The sequence below is a fragment of the Pipra filicauda genome, unplaced genomic scaffold, assembly GCF_003945595.2.
Source record: "Pipra filicauda isolate LSUMZ 115617 unplaced genomic scaffold, ASM394559v2 scaffold22_size4397567_pilon, whole genome shotgun sequence".
Taxonomy (NCBI): domain Eukaryota; kingdom Metazoa; phylum Chordata; class Aves; order Passeriformes; family Pipridae; genus Pipra; species Pipra filicauda.
This window is the reverse complement of record NW_024104343.1, coordinates 3,359,935-3,374,886: the sequence shown is the minus strand read 5'-3', so window position 1 is coordinate 3,374,886 and position 14,952 is coordinate 3,359,935. Positions and strand designations below refer to the sequence as shown.

Here is a 14,952-nt window from a genome sequence, read left to right as displayed (position 1 = left end):
CCAGGAAGTGTATTCTCCATGGTATGCACTTTGTGACTAAAAAGCAGAGGCATGGTTTTCTGATAAAGCCAAGAACAATCTATAAAGCAATCGAAGAGGTTCATTTCCAGCTAAGGGAAGTGGGCTTGCTCAGCACATCCTCTTTCTAGTAATCACGAACTGCCAAACATAGCAAAAACCAAAAGCAGCAACTACCCAACAGAAACAATAAAACCCCAAGACCACTCTGCTATAATGAACAACCACTGCTGTATGATGCAAAACAGTACCTTGCTATTACATGTTCACTGTGTAACAATTAAGACTCAAAGGAGTTGCATAAAGTTATAAGATTAAAAAGACTTTATGTGAAGACAAAGTTCAACATAAGCTCTTTGGCTATATAGCTGTCACTGTCTCACGGTATGTCCCATGTTTCTTCTTCATTATAAAACTCTATCTGACTGACAGACAAACTAAATAACCCCAAACAACATGATATGAAACTTTAAAGTCTGATTGGCAAACCTAGTAGGAACTAGTTAATGCAAAAACAAGATTTCAGATTAAATTCCATTCAAGATATTTAACAAACGTACAAGAAGGTTGGAATGACTACATATTTGGGACAAGTAGCAAATGGTTTGTGCTTTTAAAATCCTACATTTACCTAACAGAAGAAACTCAGAGAAGCTGCAGGACTAAGTAATCCCAAGCAGCACCTTGCTGAATGGCAGATGATGTGTCAGAAGTCAATTAAAAAGGAAAAAAAAAAACCAGTTTTAAAAGCTTTCTTCCTCTGCAATTTATTGTAGTGTTGAACAACTTCTCTAATTTGCCACAATCTTTTGCTTAAAGTCAAAAGATGATGTGCTGTAATTCATCGCTCTCCAGGAAAAGGGCTTTAAAACATTTCAAAACCAGTCTTGGACTAAATAGAAATAGACTAAACTTGAGAAAAATTGCATCACTATCAAGTTTTCTTTTAGATGACATGCTTATATTTTATACTTCCTTATCTTCTCAAAATGCAGAAAATTTCTGCTACCCAGCAGCAGTCAACAGGCTGTGCTGGCACTCTTCAATTCAACAAGAGTCAGCAGAAGTGGCACCCCACCACTATAAACTATGTTCATTTATAAGAGATAATTTTTCAGTCAAATGACTGCATTCAAGCAAAAGCACTGATATTCCCATCTGCAAGGTTTCAATGTGCTGCATCACCTGGACATCCCTACCTTTTACAGGTGTTTGGCCCAAGTTAAAGTAACTTAGTCAGAAACTCTGTTGTGATGCTGTCCCCTCCCTGAATAAGCTGGAAGCTCCCTTTAGAGACACACAAATCAGAGAATCCTTTAGGTGGTTCTTAGGAAGCATGTCAGGCCATGTACAGGTCAAGGGGATGAGAGAAGCTCCCTCTGGCATTTCAGTTACTCACTTAGTTCCAGCTGCATTCACCAGCTTTTCCCAAGGATAGCCTGAGATATGCAAGTCTCAAACTCTGTCTCAAGGGCACCTGTTTGGGGGGTTTTTTGAGCTACATAAATCATGTCCATGATTATGAAGCAGTCAGCTACCGAAATTGATTATTAACAGTTTACATTTATGTGGGGGAAGAAAAAACAAAACAAAAGAAGACAAAAACAAAAAAACCACCCAACACCTTAAAAGAAATTAAGATCTGTGAAAAGACAGATCATGACCAGTACATTACCTGCAGAATTAATGCAAGTGCTTCAGGATTGACAGAAATCAAGTAAGTGCTTTAGTTTTCTAAGATTTACTTCAGCAACTCTATTTACTGCTGTTCATTCATACTTGAAACTAACTGGAGGAAAGTTAGTATTTCTCACTGGCCCTGGTGAGTTGCTAATTGATCTCAGGTTCTTGGCCTTCTGAAGTCAGTCATTACTACACTTTAAACATACATGCCACATAAGCTATACACGTCATTGCTTATGGCACCAAACGGTAGTTTTTTCTATAGAGACATTCTCATATTTCTCATAGAAAACATAACAGCTGATAGCTTAGCAAAGTTCCTTTAAACATTTATTGCATCTTCTTCTAAACAGCCAAGAGAATAGAATTTAGATTCTCCTGCCATCTCATGTTGTCTCAAATCTATATTAAACTAATAACATTATATAAGTACGTGCACTCAGACCACCAGGGTTAAATCATTCACATTACTCAATCTACTAACAGCTCCCTCAGATGCTGCTGAAACTACAGAAACTACATCAAAAACAGCCATCAAAAGTAGATGAAAATGAAGCAAGAAATATAATAGAAAGAAGAAATAATTAAACCATCCAGGTAATCAAATTCAATACACAAGAGATTCAGTTTTGTTCTTCAAAAGAAACTGAGCAAACAATTTTTCTTGACTTTTTACTTCAATATGGAAAACTCTTAATAAATACATCAGATAACCATAAGAGAAATGATAAACCCACCTAAGTATGAAAAACCTTTCAAAGAATAATTTGCTCTTCGATGTGACAAGAACCATAGAAATAAAGTCCATCCAGATATATGGGAGCCATCACTACATGCATCATTTACTGCTACTTTGCTTTCCAGAAAAATTGCATAAACTTCTTTGATCCTCCAGAAGAATATTTACTCAGTTGAATAAAATAAAAACATTAAAGATAAATAGGATTTTTTCAAAGAAATCACATAAAATCCCTTACTGTCAAGTAGAGTTACAAATAAAACCTGTTCCTAAAGAAAATATCACTATAACAGAGGAGAGGCAAATCAAAACATGGAGGTAGTTTTAAGTGGTTTTAAACGGAGCTAGGCTTGCCCCACAACCCCCAACACACTGAATTTCCAGGAGGTAACAGCAAAACACTGTGTTCTAAAAATATTTAATTTACAAAGAAATATTTACACTAGGAAATTGCCACCTAATACAACATTCACTATACAGCAGAAACAAGAGAGGTCCTTATGTCTACCGTTAGCAAATAAATGGAGTTAAATTGTAATTTTGAAGTTAATAATAATTTAGCTAATAGATAAGTAAATACCAATTATGAAAAAATTAATTCTTAAGCACATACTTACCCTTTGTAATACAAGTAGTGGCACTGAATTAATAACTGATCACAGACATCTTCAGTATCACCTTGAAGCAATAACTATAGCACCCATGTGTGCAGCTGAGTAACGCTGTAATCCATTCTACTCCAAAATTTCTTGGCCCTTTAGCAGTTTTACAAGTTGAGGACAGAATTTTTATTTGTAGACTGCGTAAGTAAAAAAAATCTCCCTCTCTCCTGACCAGAGATTATTTGGCATGTGAACAGCAATATCTCATTCTCATACTCCAGGGAGTTTTAACCTGCCTCTAGCTAAAAGCTATACAATCTTTAGATTGCAGCAGAGTGTAAAAATCACTCTAATTAAATCAAGTAAGAACTGGTTTGACCAGTGTTACCGATCCCCCAAATAATTAAAATCAGTTAAAAAAAGTCAGGGGTTGGTACTTAGCTATACCTGAACTTGTTCAATTGCAATAATTACTTTAAGAATTAGCACAACTATAAAGCAAAGCAATACTTCTAGGTATAAATTACCACATCAGGGTACTTTAAAAAAAAAAAAAATATTCTCCCAGCTTTGCATTTGTTCTAAGATGTAGTGACTATCTTAGAGCATGCCAAATTGCATTGCAAACCAGTTGAAGCCTGACCTAAGCCAGCTGTGTTTCTGATATACGTGAACAAAATCTAGTTTGTACTGTCACATATACTTACACCTATTTACATATTACATTTAGATATTTACATAAGTTCTGCTTCTATGCTGTACGATCTACCTTTTACACTGTTGTGCTCCCATTGTTGGACCCTGCAGGCCCTTCAGGGCCCAGCTGCGTTATCCTGTAACAAACCTTTTAGAGCAGACTGACAGCATAGCAGGTTTCCTTGCACTCCTGACAAAGTCAAAGCAAAGCAATGACAATACTTTGTGTGTTGATATGCTCCACATGCACACCATGCAAATTTAAGAGAAGGCAGCATAATAGCACAAGACATTACTATAAAATTGCCAAGCCCATTTTGTCACAAACTGGTGCCCTAAAGCCTCTAAACACCAGGTAAGATGGGAAGGGGTAGAAAGTGAGTGATTTCTCACACAGAGCAGATAATTTCCTGTACTATGCACAAAGTCTGATTGGTTTCCTGTCAGAATAGCTGGGTCTCTGAGTCTTTTGATCACTTTCCTCTGGCCCTTCACAGTTGCTCTGATTAGAGATTGATCCCCATGCTGCTCTTTGATCAGCAGCTCCGGCAGTCTGCAGGTGCCATTTATCATCACATTAACAGGCCACTGCAGTATTAATCTCCCCCTTCTAAATTTGTTAGTGCACTGCATATTCTACCCATTCACAAAGCACTTGAAGAGGTCTCTGAAACTTTGCTTTCTATTACAAGATACAACGTAGAATACTTTTATCTGGAGAGTCCCAAGTTCAAAGTTGAAAGAATTGAATTAGCCTCAAATCTGCGTTTCTGTTTTATTTCATTACAGTTCAGAATGTTTTGAGAGCTCCCAGATTGGCCTTTTGTGTTGGTTTGTGCCCATGGAGAAAGTTTGGTCTAGATGACATGCAAAGTACTAAATTTTTCAAACACCATCTCTCCCCCCCGTCCCCCCCGGCCCCGTACATTAAACACCAGGGTTTCCATGCATGTATGTTAACAGCCTTAATTTTAGATATTCTACACTAAGTGGGGTTTCATGCAGTATATAACGTTACAGTTTGTAAAATATTCTCTAAAATGACTTCATAATAGCAGATCAAGAGGAAAGGCACTTAAAAATCTGAATAATGTAAATCATATGGAGTTCAGAGGGTAAGCAAATTACACACCCCGAAGCTGCCCTTGCTGTATGAAAGGAGTCTTTCTCCAGTTCAGCGCAGTCCCAGCCCAGGGGAACTTGCATTTGAGAGTTTTCTAAACATTTCAGGTACACTTGAAAGTTGAAAGTAATTCTCATTTCCTATGCAGGATTAGCTCGTTTCCAGCCCGTACAAAATACCACTCATTCACGCACAGACACAACCCCCCCTCCCCTCCCCGAGAGCATTCAGGGTACAAAGGTGCGCGGGTCGTTGTTGGGTTTGTTTGGGTAGTTTTTTAGCGGGGCGGGGAGGTTGGAGGGGAACGGGACACGTTTTGCACCTCAAATACCTCAAAGGAGGGAGCCACCGAGCCGGCGCCGGGCTCCCCCCGCCCGCCGAGCCGCTGCCCTTTTACCCACAGCGCTGCCCGAGCCGGCGGGCAGAGCCCTGGCTGCCGCCCCGCTCTGCCCGCCGCCACCCCGCGGGGCCGCGTCCCTCCGCGGCGAGGGGCTGCCCCGCGGGCGGCGGGAGAGAAGAGGGAGAGGAGGGGGAGAGCAGAGCTCCGCGCCGCGCCGGCCGGGCGCCCGCCCCCGCCCTGCCCCGGGCTGCGCGGCGGCGGCGGCTGCGGCTCCTTACCGTTCTGCTCCTTGGCGCCGGAGAAGGCGAACTTGCTGCTGAGGTCGGACTCGGCGACGGCCCCCTGCCTCCGGCCGGCCAGGGCAGATGTCAGCAGGAACAGCCCGAGGAGGAGCATTGGGCCGGCGGGGCGAGGGGCTCCGGCACAGCAGGCACTGGCGGCGAGGCACCGAGGCCCGGGCGTCTCTCAGCAGCGCCCGGCGCGGGCTGCGCCGCTGGGGAGAAGGCAGCACTGAGCCTGCTCTGGCAGCGGAGAATTGCAGGGTACTTTCCACATAATCCCATCCAAAACTTTTTCCTAGAGCGCTCTTCTGTGTCTCCAGGTTTTGTTTTCCTTTGCCTTTTTTTCTCTCTCTCTCTCTTAAAAAAAAAAAAAAAAAAAAAAAAAAGGAGGGGGGGAAAAAAAAAAAAAAGGATCAAAGCAAAGTCTGGACCCAGACCAGCTTCCCAAGGACTAAACAACCCGATGCCGTGGCGGGCGGGGGCCGGAGGGGCCGAGGCTGGTGCTACAGCCGCGGAGAAGCGCGCACCTGTCAGCGGCACCGGCGGGGGCGGGCGGACCGCGCTCGCACACAACCACCCTCCCCGCCCGCTGCTCAGCGGCCGCGCTGCCAGCCTGCGCCGTGTCTCTCCACTCCCCACCTCCCTCCCACGCCCGCCGTCCCATCACGGCGAGGGCGGCACCTGGCGCGGCCGTTTACGCCCCGGGAAGTTGTCGGTGGGAAGAAGGAGGCGAGCGGGGGGGGTCCTCGCCGCTGCCCCCTCGCTCGTGGCCGAGCGGCGGCGCAACAGGTGCTGGGGGTGCTTCCCTCTGCCCCCGGCGGGGAGGGAAGCGGAGGGGGCCTCCCGCCAACCCCCTCTGCCTCAGGAAGGGGGCTTCATCCGCCCTCCCTCCTTCTCGCGATGAGGAACCGAGGTCATCGCGGTCCAGAGCCAGCTTCTGGGTTTGGTAATTAGAGTTAGGTGAGTTTGTTTACTGGGTTGTTATTATGGCAGTTGGGCTCGTGCTTGAAAATTTGATGCTTGGTTAAACATTTCATCTGAAGGATGCCCTTGATACTGCAAATAAAACACGGAGAGGACGTTTTGAAAAAGACTCTGGATGCTTAGTTTTTTCTTTTCTTTTTTTTTTTTTTGGGTTTTTTTCCCCCTTGTATAGAACTTGCTGTTTTGGCTATCCTGAGCTGGACTTTTAACGTTGACATAAGCAGATGGAAATGCAGGTTCAACTCTTTTTAACTGTCCCTTGCTTGCTGAAATACCATGCAGTACTCCGTGAGGTGGTATCCGTAAAGCAGACAGGATTGGATTGCCTTCTGCTGTTTCATCAAAAATCAGAGCCGAGTTTGTGGGAAGGAGTCCTCACCCCATTGACACTGGTGAGGATTAAAAGGAATGATGATGTTCAGCACCCATATAGATCTCCATTAGAGATGGCATTTCTAGTTTGCCAAAGGGTTTGAACTGCGGCTATGCGATGAGTCTGGGTACCAGGACTGAACACTAACTACATACCAGGAGGCTGAAAGAAGCAGTAGGAAGGACAAATCTTTCTTTCTTGACTGAGAAGTTTTGGGAGAGTTTCTTAATTGTGACTTCAGCCCCCATATCTCTGAGGTGGTTTTGGGGATGGATGGGAAGAGCTATATAACGATGGTATCACTTACTGTCTGTGCAAGATACACAAGAGAGAAACTGAGTCTGCTCTGCCAGAGTCTCGAGCACACACTACATAAATTTCTTATCCTTTGACCTAGCTCTTTCCATTATATAACTGAGCTATTTCTTCGCCTCAGCCAAAGCAACCCTTGAGACAGTGATAAACAACCCCTCTGTTCCTAATAAGTGACATATTTCCAGTAGCAACTGAAAGCTGTCCAGCCAAGTTGGGCTGTCTTCTGAAAAGCTGGCTTGAAGCATATCGTAAATAGCAACCCTTCACTTACAGAGCATGAAGAAAGAAATGTACTGCACAAAGCAGACTATGTAGTTACTTTTATTATTGTTAGCATTACTATTTCTTCCGTTTCACTGTTGTTATTTTTAAATGGAAATAAAAATAACATGTACTGGTTCACAGGTCTCCTACCCCGATGATTACAAGCAGTGGGTTTTTAAAATCAAATAAACAAAGTATTGCACTGTAGCTTAACCTTCATTGCCTGAGGATTTTGTGGTATTCTTTGTATTTTGGACAACTGATGGCAAGTTCACTCTGAAAAACATGGACATAATGTCTTACACTGTGTACATCAAAAGTAAAGAATCCATTGAAAAATCATAAATCTAGGCTGCATAAGGCCGGTGTTTCATCTGGAGGTGCTGGACCATGCCCAGAAAAGGGCAGTGGGGCTGGTGAAGAAGCTGAGCACAAGTCTTACGAGGAGAAGCTGAGGGAGTTGGGGTTGTTTAGCCTGGAGGAGGTTCAGGGGGCAACTTATCACTCTCTACAATTACCCAAAAGGAGATTGTAGCAAGGTTGGGGTCAGTCTATTCTCCCAAGTAACAAGCGACAGGGCAAGAAGAAACAGCCTCAAGTTGGGCCAGGTAAGGTTTAGATTTGATAATAAGGAAAAATTCTTCACAAGAAGGATTGGAACAGGCTGTCCAGGGAAGTGGTTGTCACCATTCCTGAAGGTATTTAAAAGACATGTAGATGTGGCACGTGGGGACATGGTTTAGTGGTGAACATGGCAGTGCTGGGTTTGTGGTTATAGTCAGTGATCTTAGAGATCTTTTTCAACCTAAATAATTCTATGATTCCATGGTCTGGGCTCAGACTTTTCAAGGGAAGATGCAAGAACCCACACAGTGGATGAATATGGAATAACACTGCCTGGGGGGGAAGCTTTAATTCTAAACCTCCTGTAATTAAAGATCAGGGTATATTTCCATTCTTAAGGTTCTACTTCTTTTCAAAAATGCTTTTGTTGCTAATCCCACCCAAAATATCATGTGCAGTAATCTCTATCCTTATAAGTGTCCAATCTTCTCTGAAATTCATGCTAAACTTTTATCACAAGCTATCTATGTTTATTTTTGATGTTATTGCTCTCCAGTTTCATCAGGTATATGTATGTGTTTGAGTTATGAAAACAGATAAATATAAATTATTTACTTTCTCTACCCTCTTCATTTTCTGTATTACAGCCATACCACATCCTTTCCCAGCTAGGCATTTTTACTATGGTTGTCACATGAACATCTCTATAACTCTAAGCTTCTCAGAGTCCCATCTAGTTTTGTTGTGTTTTATTTGGGGTGGGACAAACAGAACATGACATTCCAAGTGAAGGCCTAATCTAACATTGTACAGTGAATGAAGATAGAATGTTTCATTGTATATAGTATTTCATGTGCATGTCATTTATATGATCTACTCATGTACTCAGAAGTATTGGCATTAAAAAATATATTCTAAATGGTTAGATAATTGTAACAAACTAATGTATATGTAGTTCAGACCACTCCTTCCAGTGCACATTGTGTTGCCTACATTGAATTTCACTGGGGACCATGATGCCAATGCAGCTGAGAGTTCTGATGACTCCAGTGCCAAGTACAAATTTCTCCGGATATCATTCTTTTCTATGTACATATTAAATATTTTTAACTACATAAAGCTTTATGTTCATAGCTTTTCTCCATTATTAGAATTGCACTCCAGTTTTTGTCTATTTTTTATCAGTTATTTTGCCATATCTCAAAATTACTTAGTTTACACTCTGTAGTCTTTCAAAGACTTTTTTTCCCCGAAAGTTGTTTTATGACTCTGGTTTCTATCATCCTTATTTAGAACTTTTTTTGAAGCAGTATTTCTTGTACTTGAATAAAATTTTAATTATCTGGATTATGCCACAGGAATTTATTGATATTGAGACTTAGCCAACAGAGAAAGCAAAGGAAATTTGGCCTGTTAGGACATCAGAGACTTACTGTGATAGTGTATAGACATGGTACTCCTGGGCTATAAATATCCTTGAAATGGAAAGGCTTTCTCTGTGATTATTATTACCTGAAAGAGTTACCATTAAAATATACATTCATCACACAATCTCCAGACCTTCCCTTAGATCAGCAAATAGAATTTCCCACACCAAAGTCAAAATAAGATGATCACAGTGCCAACAGAGGTGGATGGTTACATGTGCTCCGCCCCTTGTTCCTTCACCACTTTACAACAACAAAGATTCCCCATTTACAAGCAAGGTGCATAGGTGTTCACAGACTGCCCTTTATGATTTCTGCTGATGCCAAGACATCTTGACTGACTTCAGGGGGCTCTAAATATCCCAAGCAAGTTCTGCAAGGAAGTGTATTCTTTCCTTTTCCTGTATACTGTCTTCAGCAAGACTTTTTTTCCCCCTCCATAAGGTATGCAATGAGATAAGCATTTCTCTCCTGAGAAGCAATAGAGTGAGGAGTACAGTGTTTGGGGGGAAAATAGGAAAAGGCTGAGATATAAACCCATTTTCAGCCGTGGTGTACAACCAAAGGGAAATGCTTCTGGAGATGGGTAGCTCTGCAAATACAGTTACTTCTATCAACTTTATGTCTCCCAAGAGTTAGAGCTAGGCATTTACATACCTTTGCAAGATTAGGACCCACTATTAAGAAAAGCAGATTGATTCCGTTTTCTCTCCACAGCTTCTTTCACTTCTTAATATGACGGGGAAAAAAAAGGAATTAATACATATGTACTTTTATATTCCCATATATTCCAAATGTACCTGTATAATCCTTGTTAGAGCATATGAAAGGCAAAATAGTATTTTGCAAAACTTAAAATCTAATTTAGAACTAATGAATATCTGCTCATCCAGACACAAAGGCAAATGTCTGCTTTTGTGCAAGATGCTCCTGATTTCAGTGTAGTTACACATTAATTAGTTGCTGGTATAGAATTGTTAAGGTTTAAATGCTTACGCTTACATTATGGAATTATTTTTAATTATTAAATTAGTTATTAAATATTTTGTTTGAGCAAAATCTTTTCTGGATGAGTGAAAATATGAAAACAGAAATTGTATTAGAAACACCAATAGTCTTTCAGAAAAGCAACAATACAATATTGTGCTCTCATGATCACCAAGCAATAGAAAAACAGGCATTTGTACATGACTCTTATAATCTTACTCATGTGAGGTAAAAAGACTGTATAGAATTGACCAGAAAATCATTCCTGTGTTAGAAAGTACTCCTGTAAATGAGGTAGTGCTAAATTTTAGTGTTTCAGTCTTATTATCCATTCCTTCTGAATTTGTAAACAAGTTGAAGATTTGTTGTCCCATTTCCATGCTGCATTCAGAAATATAACGAAGAAAAAGTGTGAAGTCCAGACAGGCTTCAATTATGCTGATACCTATACAGTGTGGATTGCTCAGACACAACCAGAGAGGAAGGATCTCCAAATATTCTTTGGTCACTTGAATTATACCTCTAAATAAAAGGTGCCATTTCTATTTTGCAAATCCTAAAATGAGACTTTGGTCTTAAAAATACATTTAAAGATAAGCATTTGAACATAGACTTCTAAGCATATCAATGTTGTTCTGCTCAATGTTGCATAGCTTAATCATTTTTCAAAGTCCTTATTGTACTTTTGTGTGATTTCTACTTATAAGCATTGTTTCAGAGCGGTCATATTTAGTAATTCCAATTATTTAATCAACTGCATACACATATATTGTCCAAGCTACATGACAATGCAACTTTCTTTACATAGGCTGTGGGAGCTACAACAGGAGACAAGGAAGGAGGCCCACTAGAGGTCTCCCAAACTATTTAAAAGAACACTACCCACTTCTGGCATTTGGTAGCTCATTTGTGTCTTGATGGGCTTTCAAAGTCAGCATGTAAAATGCAGAACACGGCTGTCACTTATGCCTTGTAACATGTTTGCTGAACATATACATGGACTACACCAAGGCCCGAAAGGGCAGCAGTAGCCAGTCTTAAAATCAGCATTTCCCCACAGGGTACGTAGGAGTGTGGGGCCCCCTGGTGGTCTAGTGGTTAGGATGCAGCACTCTCACCTCTGCAGCCCAGGTTCGATTCCCGATCAGGGAAACTCCCCCGGGCAGGTGGAGCTCGTCAGCCCTGTAAGGCCATCCCTCTAAGAGAAGGTCACTCGAAACAAACCTACGTCCTGAGGACCTCACTGCCACCGTCCAAGCTCGCTCAGCTCCAGCAGATGAACCTCAGGATTAAAGGGTGGGCTCAGTTCAGCGCACACTGTGTCTCACCTAAAAAATCCACTGCGCAGGCTCGAAGGGTAATGACCTTTCCCAAATCTTCGTTCGCGAAGACTGGCCATACAATGTAGGAGTGTTCTGGGTATGAGGGTCCCTCCCTCAAAGCATTAATTTTCTTCTGTATGCTTTCAGAGTAGAATGTTCCTATCATGTTACACCTCTGTTTAGAGGTATCTCAGTATTCAAATGCTCTTCTGCACATACTTGAGTAAGTGCATAAGAACTGTGCTGAGATGAGAGGCTTGCTCAGGTACACATGAATGTTTACTTACTTATGACTATGTTTGCAATGATTTTGCTTATTTATGTCAGAAGTCAGGTAAGTGTTCTGCTTTTTAATCAGGTGACATCACTTATTGATCACTAATGTCTTTGGTCCTATCAGCATGCATGAAATTCTGTCACGATCGTAACTGAAGATGGCATGTCTCTGTGTCAGCCCTAAAGAACTATTGAAATCTGGATAACTACTGAATTTGGTCTCCCTGCCTGTCTTCCTTTCACTGAGCATTGCAAGATATGGATTTGCAATCAGAATACAAATTTTGATTATTATTTCCAAGCATTACTAACCACTGCTCTTTGAAAAAATAGTATGTACTGTGTAGTTATAAAGTTGCATCACTGTATCCAGATACAGTAAAATTAAGGGTAAACTATTATTAGAAACACACATAGATATAAACAGATTATTTCAAACACTGATAAAACCCACTTAGAGCATTACAAGATTTTTTTTCATACTGCAATGTTTCTAAGCTATTTATATATGAATATTCTATTGCTTTGAAACTGCTCTTCAGAGAAATGAAACACAGCTGAGAGTGTTTATGGCACAGCAGCATAATTTTGCTACCAATATTTGCAGTGTATCTAGCACTTAACAGTCTGAATGCAGACTATCTAACAAATAGAGCTACTAAGATCCATTACAATTAGTTATTTGAGTGGAATATTTACATCTATTGAGTTTGAGGTAGAAAAGTAACATTTGTTGGGTCACTTTGTTGGAATTTTATGCTTATGTTATTTAAACTATTATTGATACTAAGAATTTTGGTTCTTGAGCATGTTTAATTGAAACAGATTTTTTTATATAGCTGTAGTACTTCAGCTTTAGTCTTCTGGTCCTTCAGTCCACACAGAGCAGGAGTCATGCTAAGACAATTACATAGCTTTGAACCTTCATTAAAGTTCAAATTCGGCAGAAGAGAATGGGAATCATGTTGACAGCACCAGTCTCCAAACAGCATTGTTTAAAGGCTAAACTGAGATTACAGTTTAAATGGGTAATGAGATCCATCTAAGAAGATATTGCAAACAAGCCCATAGGTAAGACTAACATTAGGAATCTAACAGGAGTAGAGGAATAATGGAGAACTGAAGAGCAGACACAACCACCCAGGAATGATGAGGCACTGGAGCAAAACTTACACTATATGTGAAGTATCTGTCCTCCCTAACCCTGACTCACCACTTTACATTTCCTCTCATTTGTCATCTTCCTGTCTCTTCCCTAGTCTTCCTCTCTTTCGCCTACTCCCTTTCAGCCTTCTCAATTAATTAGTTACTACTTCTACTGCACTCATTATTTAATTAAACTCTTGGCCTCCTAATTTTACCTCTCCACACTTGATTTTCTAATCCAACTCCTTGCCTTCATAACTGGTCCTTTGGTACTCCCTAGCACTCAGATTTGTTTCCTCTTTGCACTTTGCCCAGTCTTATTTCCTGTCAGTCTCCAGTCCAGATTTGCTTGCTGCAGCAAACCGTTTTTTCCTGTCATCATCTCACAGAATGACTATTCCACAAGTTTACTCAGGGTTTCATTGCAGTGATTTGTTTGACATGGGCTAGAGCAGTGAACCAGTTGGTGCTAGAGACCCAGCAGCCACAGTATGGATATGTTGGAGAAGGTCTTTCAGTATACTTCCATAAGAAAGTTCTAATTCTGCAAGACAGCTATGAGATGATAATCAATGGTAAAATATGTGTTTCAAAAGGTGTATTTTGTATCCAAATGAAAGTCACAATGTAAACACACCTGCTATCTTGTCTGCCCCATTAGTTATGACACTTTTCCCAGATCTCTCTTTTCTAATCTACAGTACCTGCATCTCTTTATTGACAGAATATCTCTGCCTCTGCCCTGTTCCATACTGCATGGAGTCTACTGGAGAGAATGTATGCTAACAATTCATCTGAATCCAGGCTTGGCATAATCTACAGAAGCACACCAAAGTTTTATTCAGGCCATCAGGAGCTTTTCCAGAGAAGAGATGAAGAGTTTCCAAGGAACTGATCTGTAAAATTTAAATAATTTATGTAAAAAAAAAAAAGGCATCAGGCACATATTCAACAAAATAGTTGATGTCACTTTCTAAAACATGGATTCAGGAGGAATTTAGAAAAAAACTTTAACATGGGGGACACAAAAAGTCATAAACACTGAGTTTCTCATCAGTTACCTCATTCACAGAACTAAGTTATTTTGTCAGAAATAAGGTTCAAAATGGAACATGGAGGCTTTCATCCCATGTATTTTTCCAAACTCAGAAACAAGAAAAGTCTTTTAAAATATCAGTTCACCTTGGTAGATGGCAAAAGTTCTAATATTTTTAGAATTTTTTAACAGATCTCATTTAAACCCTTCATTCAGTAATATGTTTTAAAAGCAGATATAGATTTTCTTCTACCCCTTCTTACATAAATATAGGTGGAATTTCTGCAGATTATAAATATATTAAAATAATCTGAGATACTGAAAAGCAGTTAAATTTTTACTTAGGTACACTGCAGAGAACATAGGCAAAAGCCTACTTTAGTATTCATATTTCAAATCATACACTAGTTTTTGTATCTGAAAATCCAGGTAATGCTACAGCAACTGAACTGCCAGTTGGACAAGAGTAAAAGAATGTACGAATGATGCGTTATTCATACCAATAAATTCTCATTGTTATTTCCTTGCCAGTTCACTGAATGGAAATATACTACAAAGGAAAATAAGTTTAAAGCTTTTTCCAGTAATTTTTCAAAGCTATCCCACTATTAATCACTAGAGTTCATGTCATCTAGTTAAGAATGCACAATATTCCGAAGTATAGCCAACATTTTTCTTTATTGATCAAACACTGGCATCAAATCACAGTGTCTCATTCCCACAGCACTGTGAAAAAATAAGAACTTCAGCTTCACTGCCATGTGGATCACAGAACA

At 40.4% G+C, this 14,952-nt stretch overlaps 1 protein-coding gene and 1 long non-coding RNA gene across 2 annotated transcripts in view; one reads left to right on the top strand and one right to left on the bottom strand.

The window, feature by feature from the left end:
• The window catches only part of PDGFC (platelet derived growth factor C), a 124,186-nt gene extending 118,090 nt beyond the window's left edge, over positions 1–6,096 (bottom strand). The window contains exons 1-2 of the mRNA XM_027739569.2: positions 6,010–6,096; positions 5,480–5,839 (exon numbers count right to left, since the gene is read on the bottom strand). Of these exons, the coding sequence (XP_027595370.1) occupies positions 5,480–5,597 (118 nt within the window). The 5' untranslated portion in view covers positions 5,598–5,839; positions 6,010–6,096. The remainder of the gene's footprint in view (positions 1–5,479; positions 5,840–6,009) is intronic.
• Positions 5,299–7,631, top strand: LOC113997590. Its single transcript, XR_005563620.1, has 2 exons — positions 5,299–5,743; positions 6,639–7,631. It is a non-coding gene; the product is annotated as an uncharacterized LOC113997590 (long non-coding RNA).
• Positions 7,632–14,952: the final 7,321 nt, after the last annotated feature.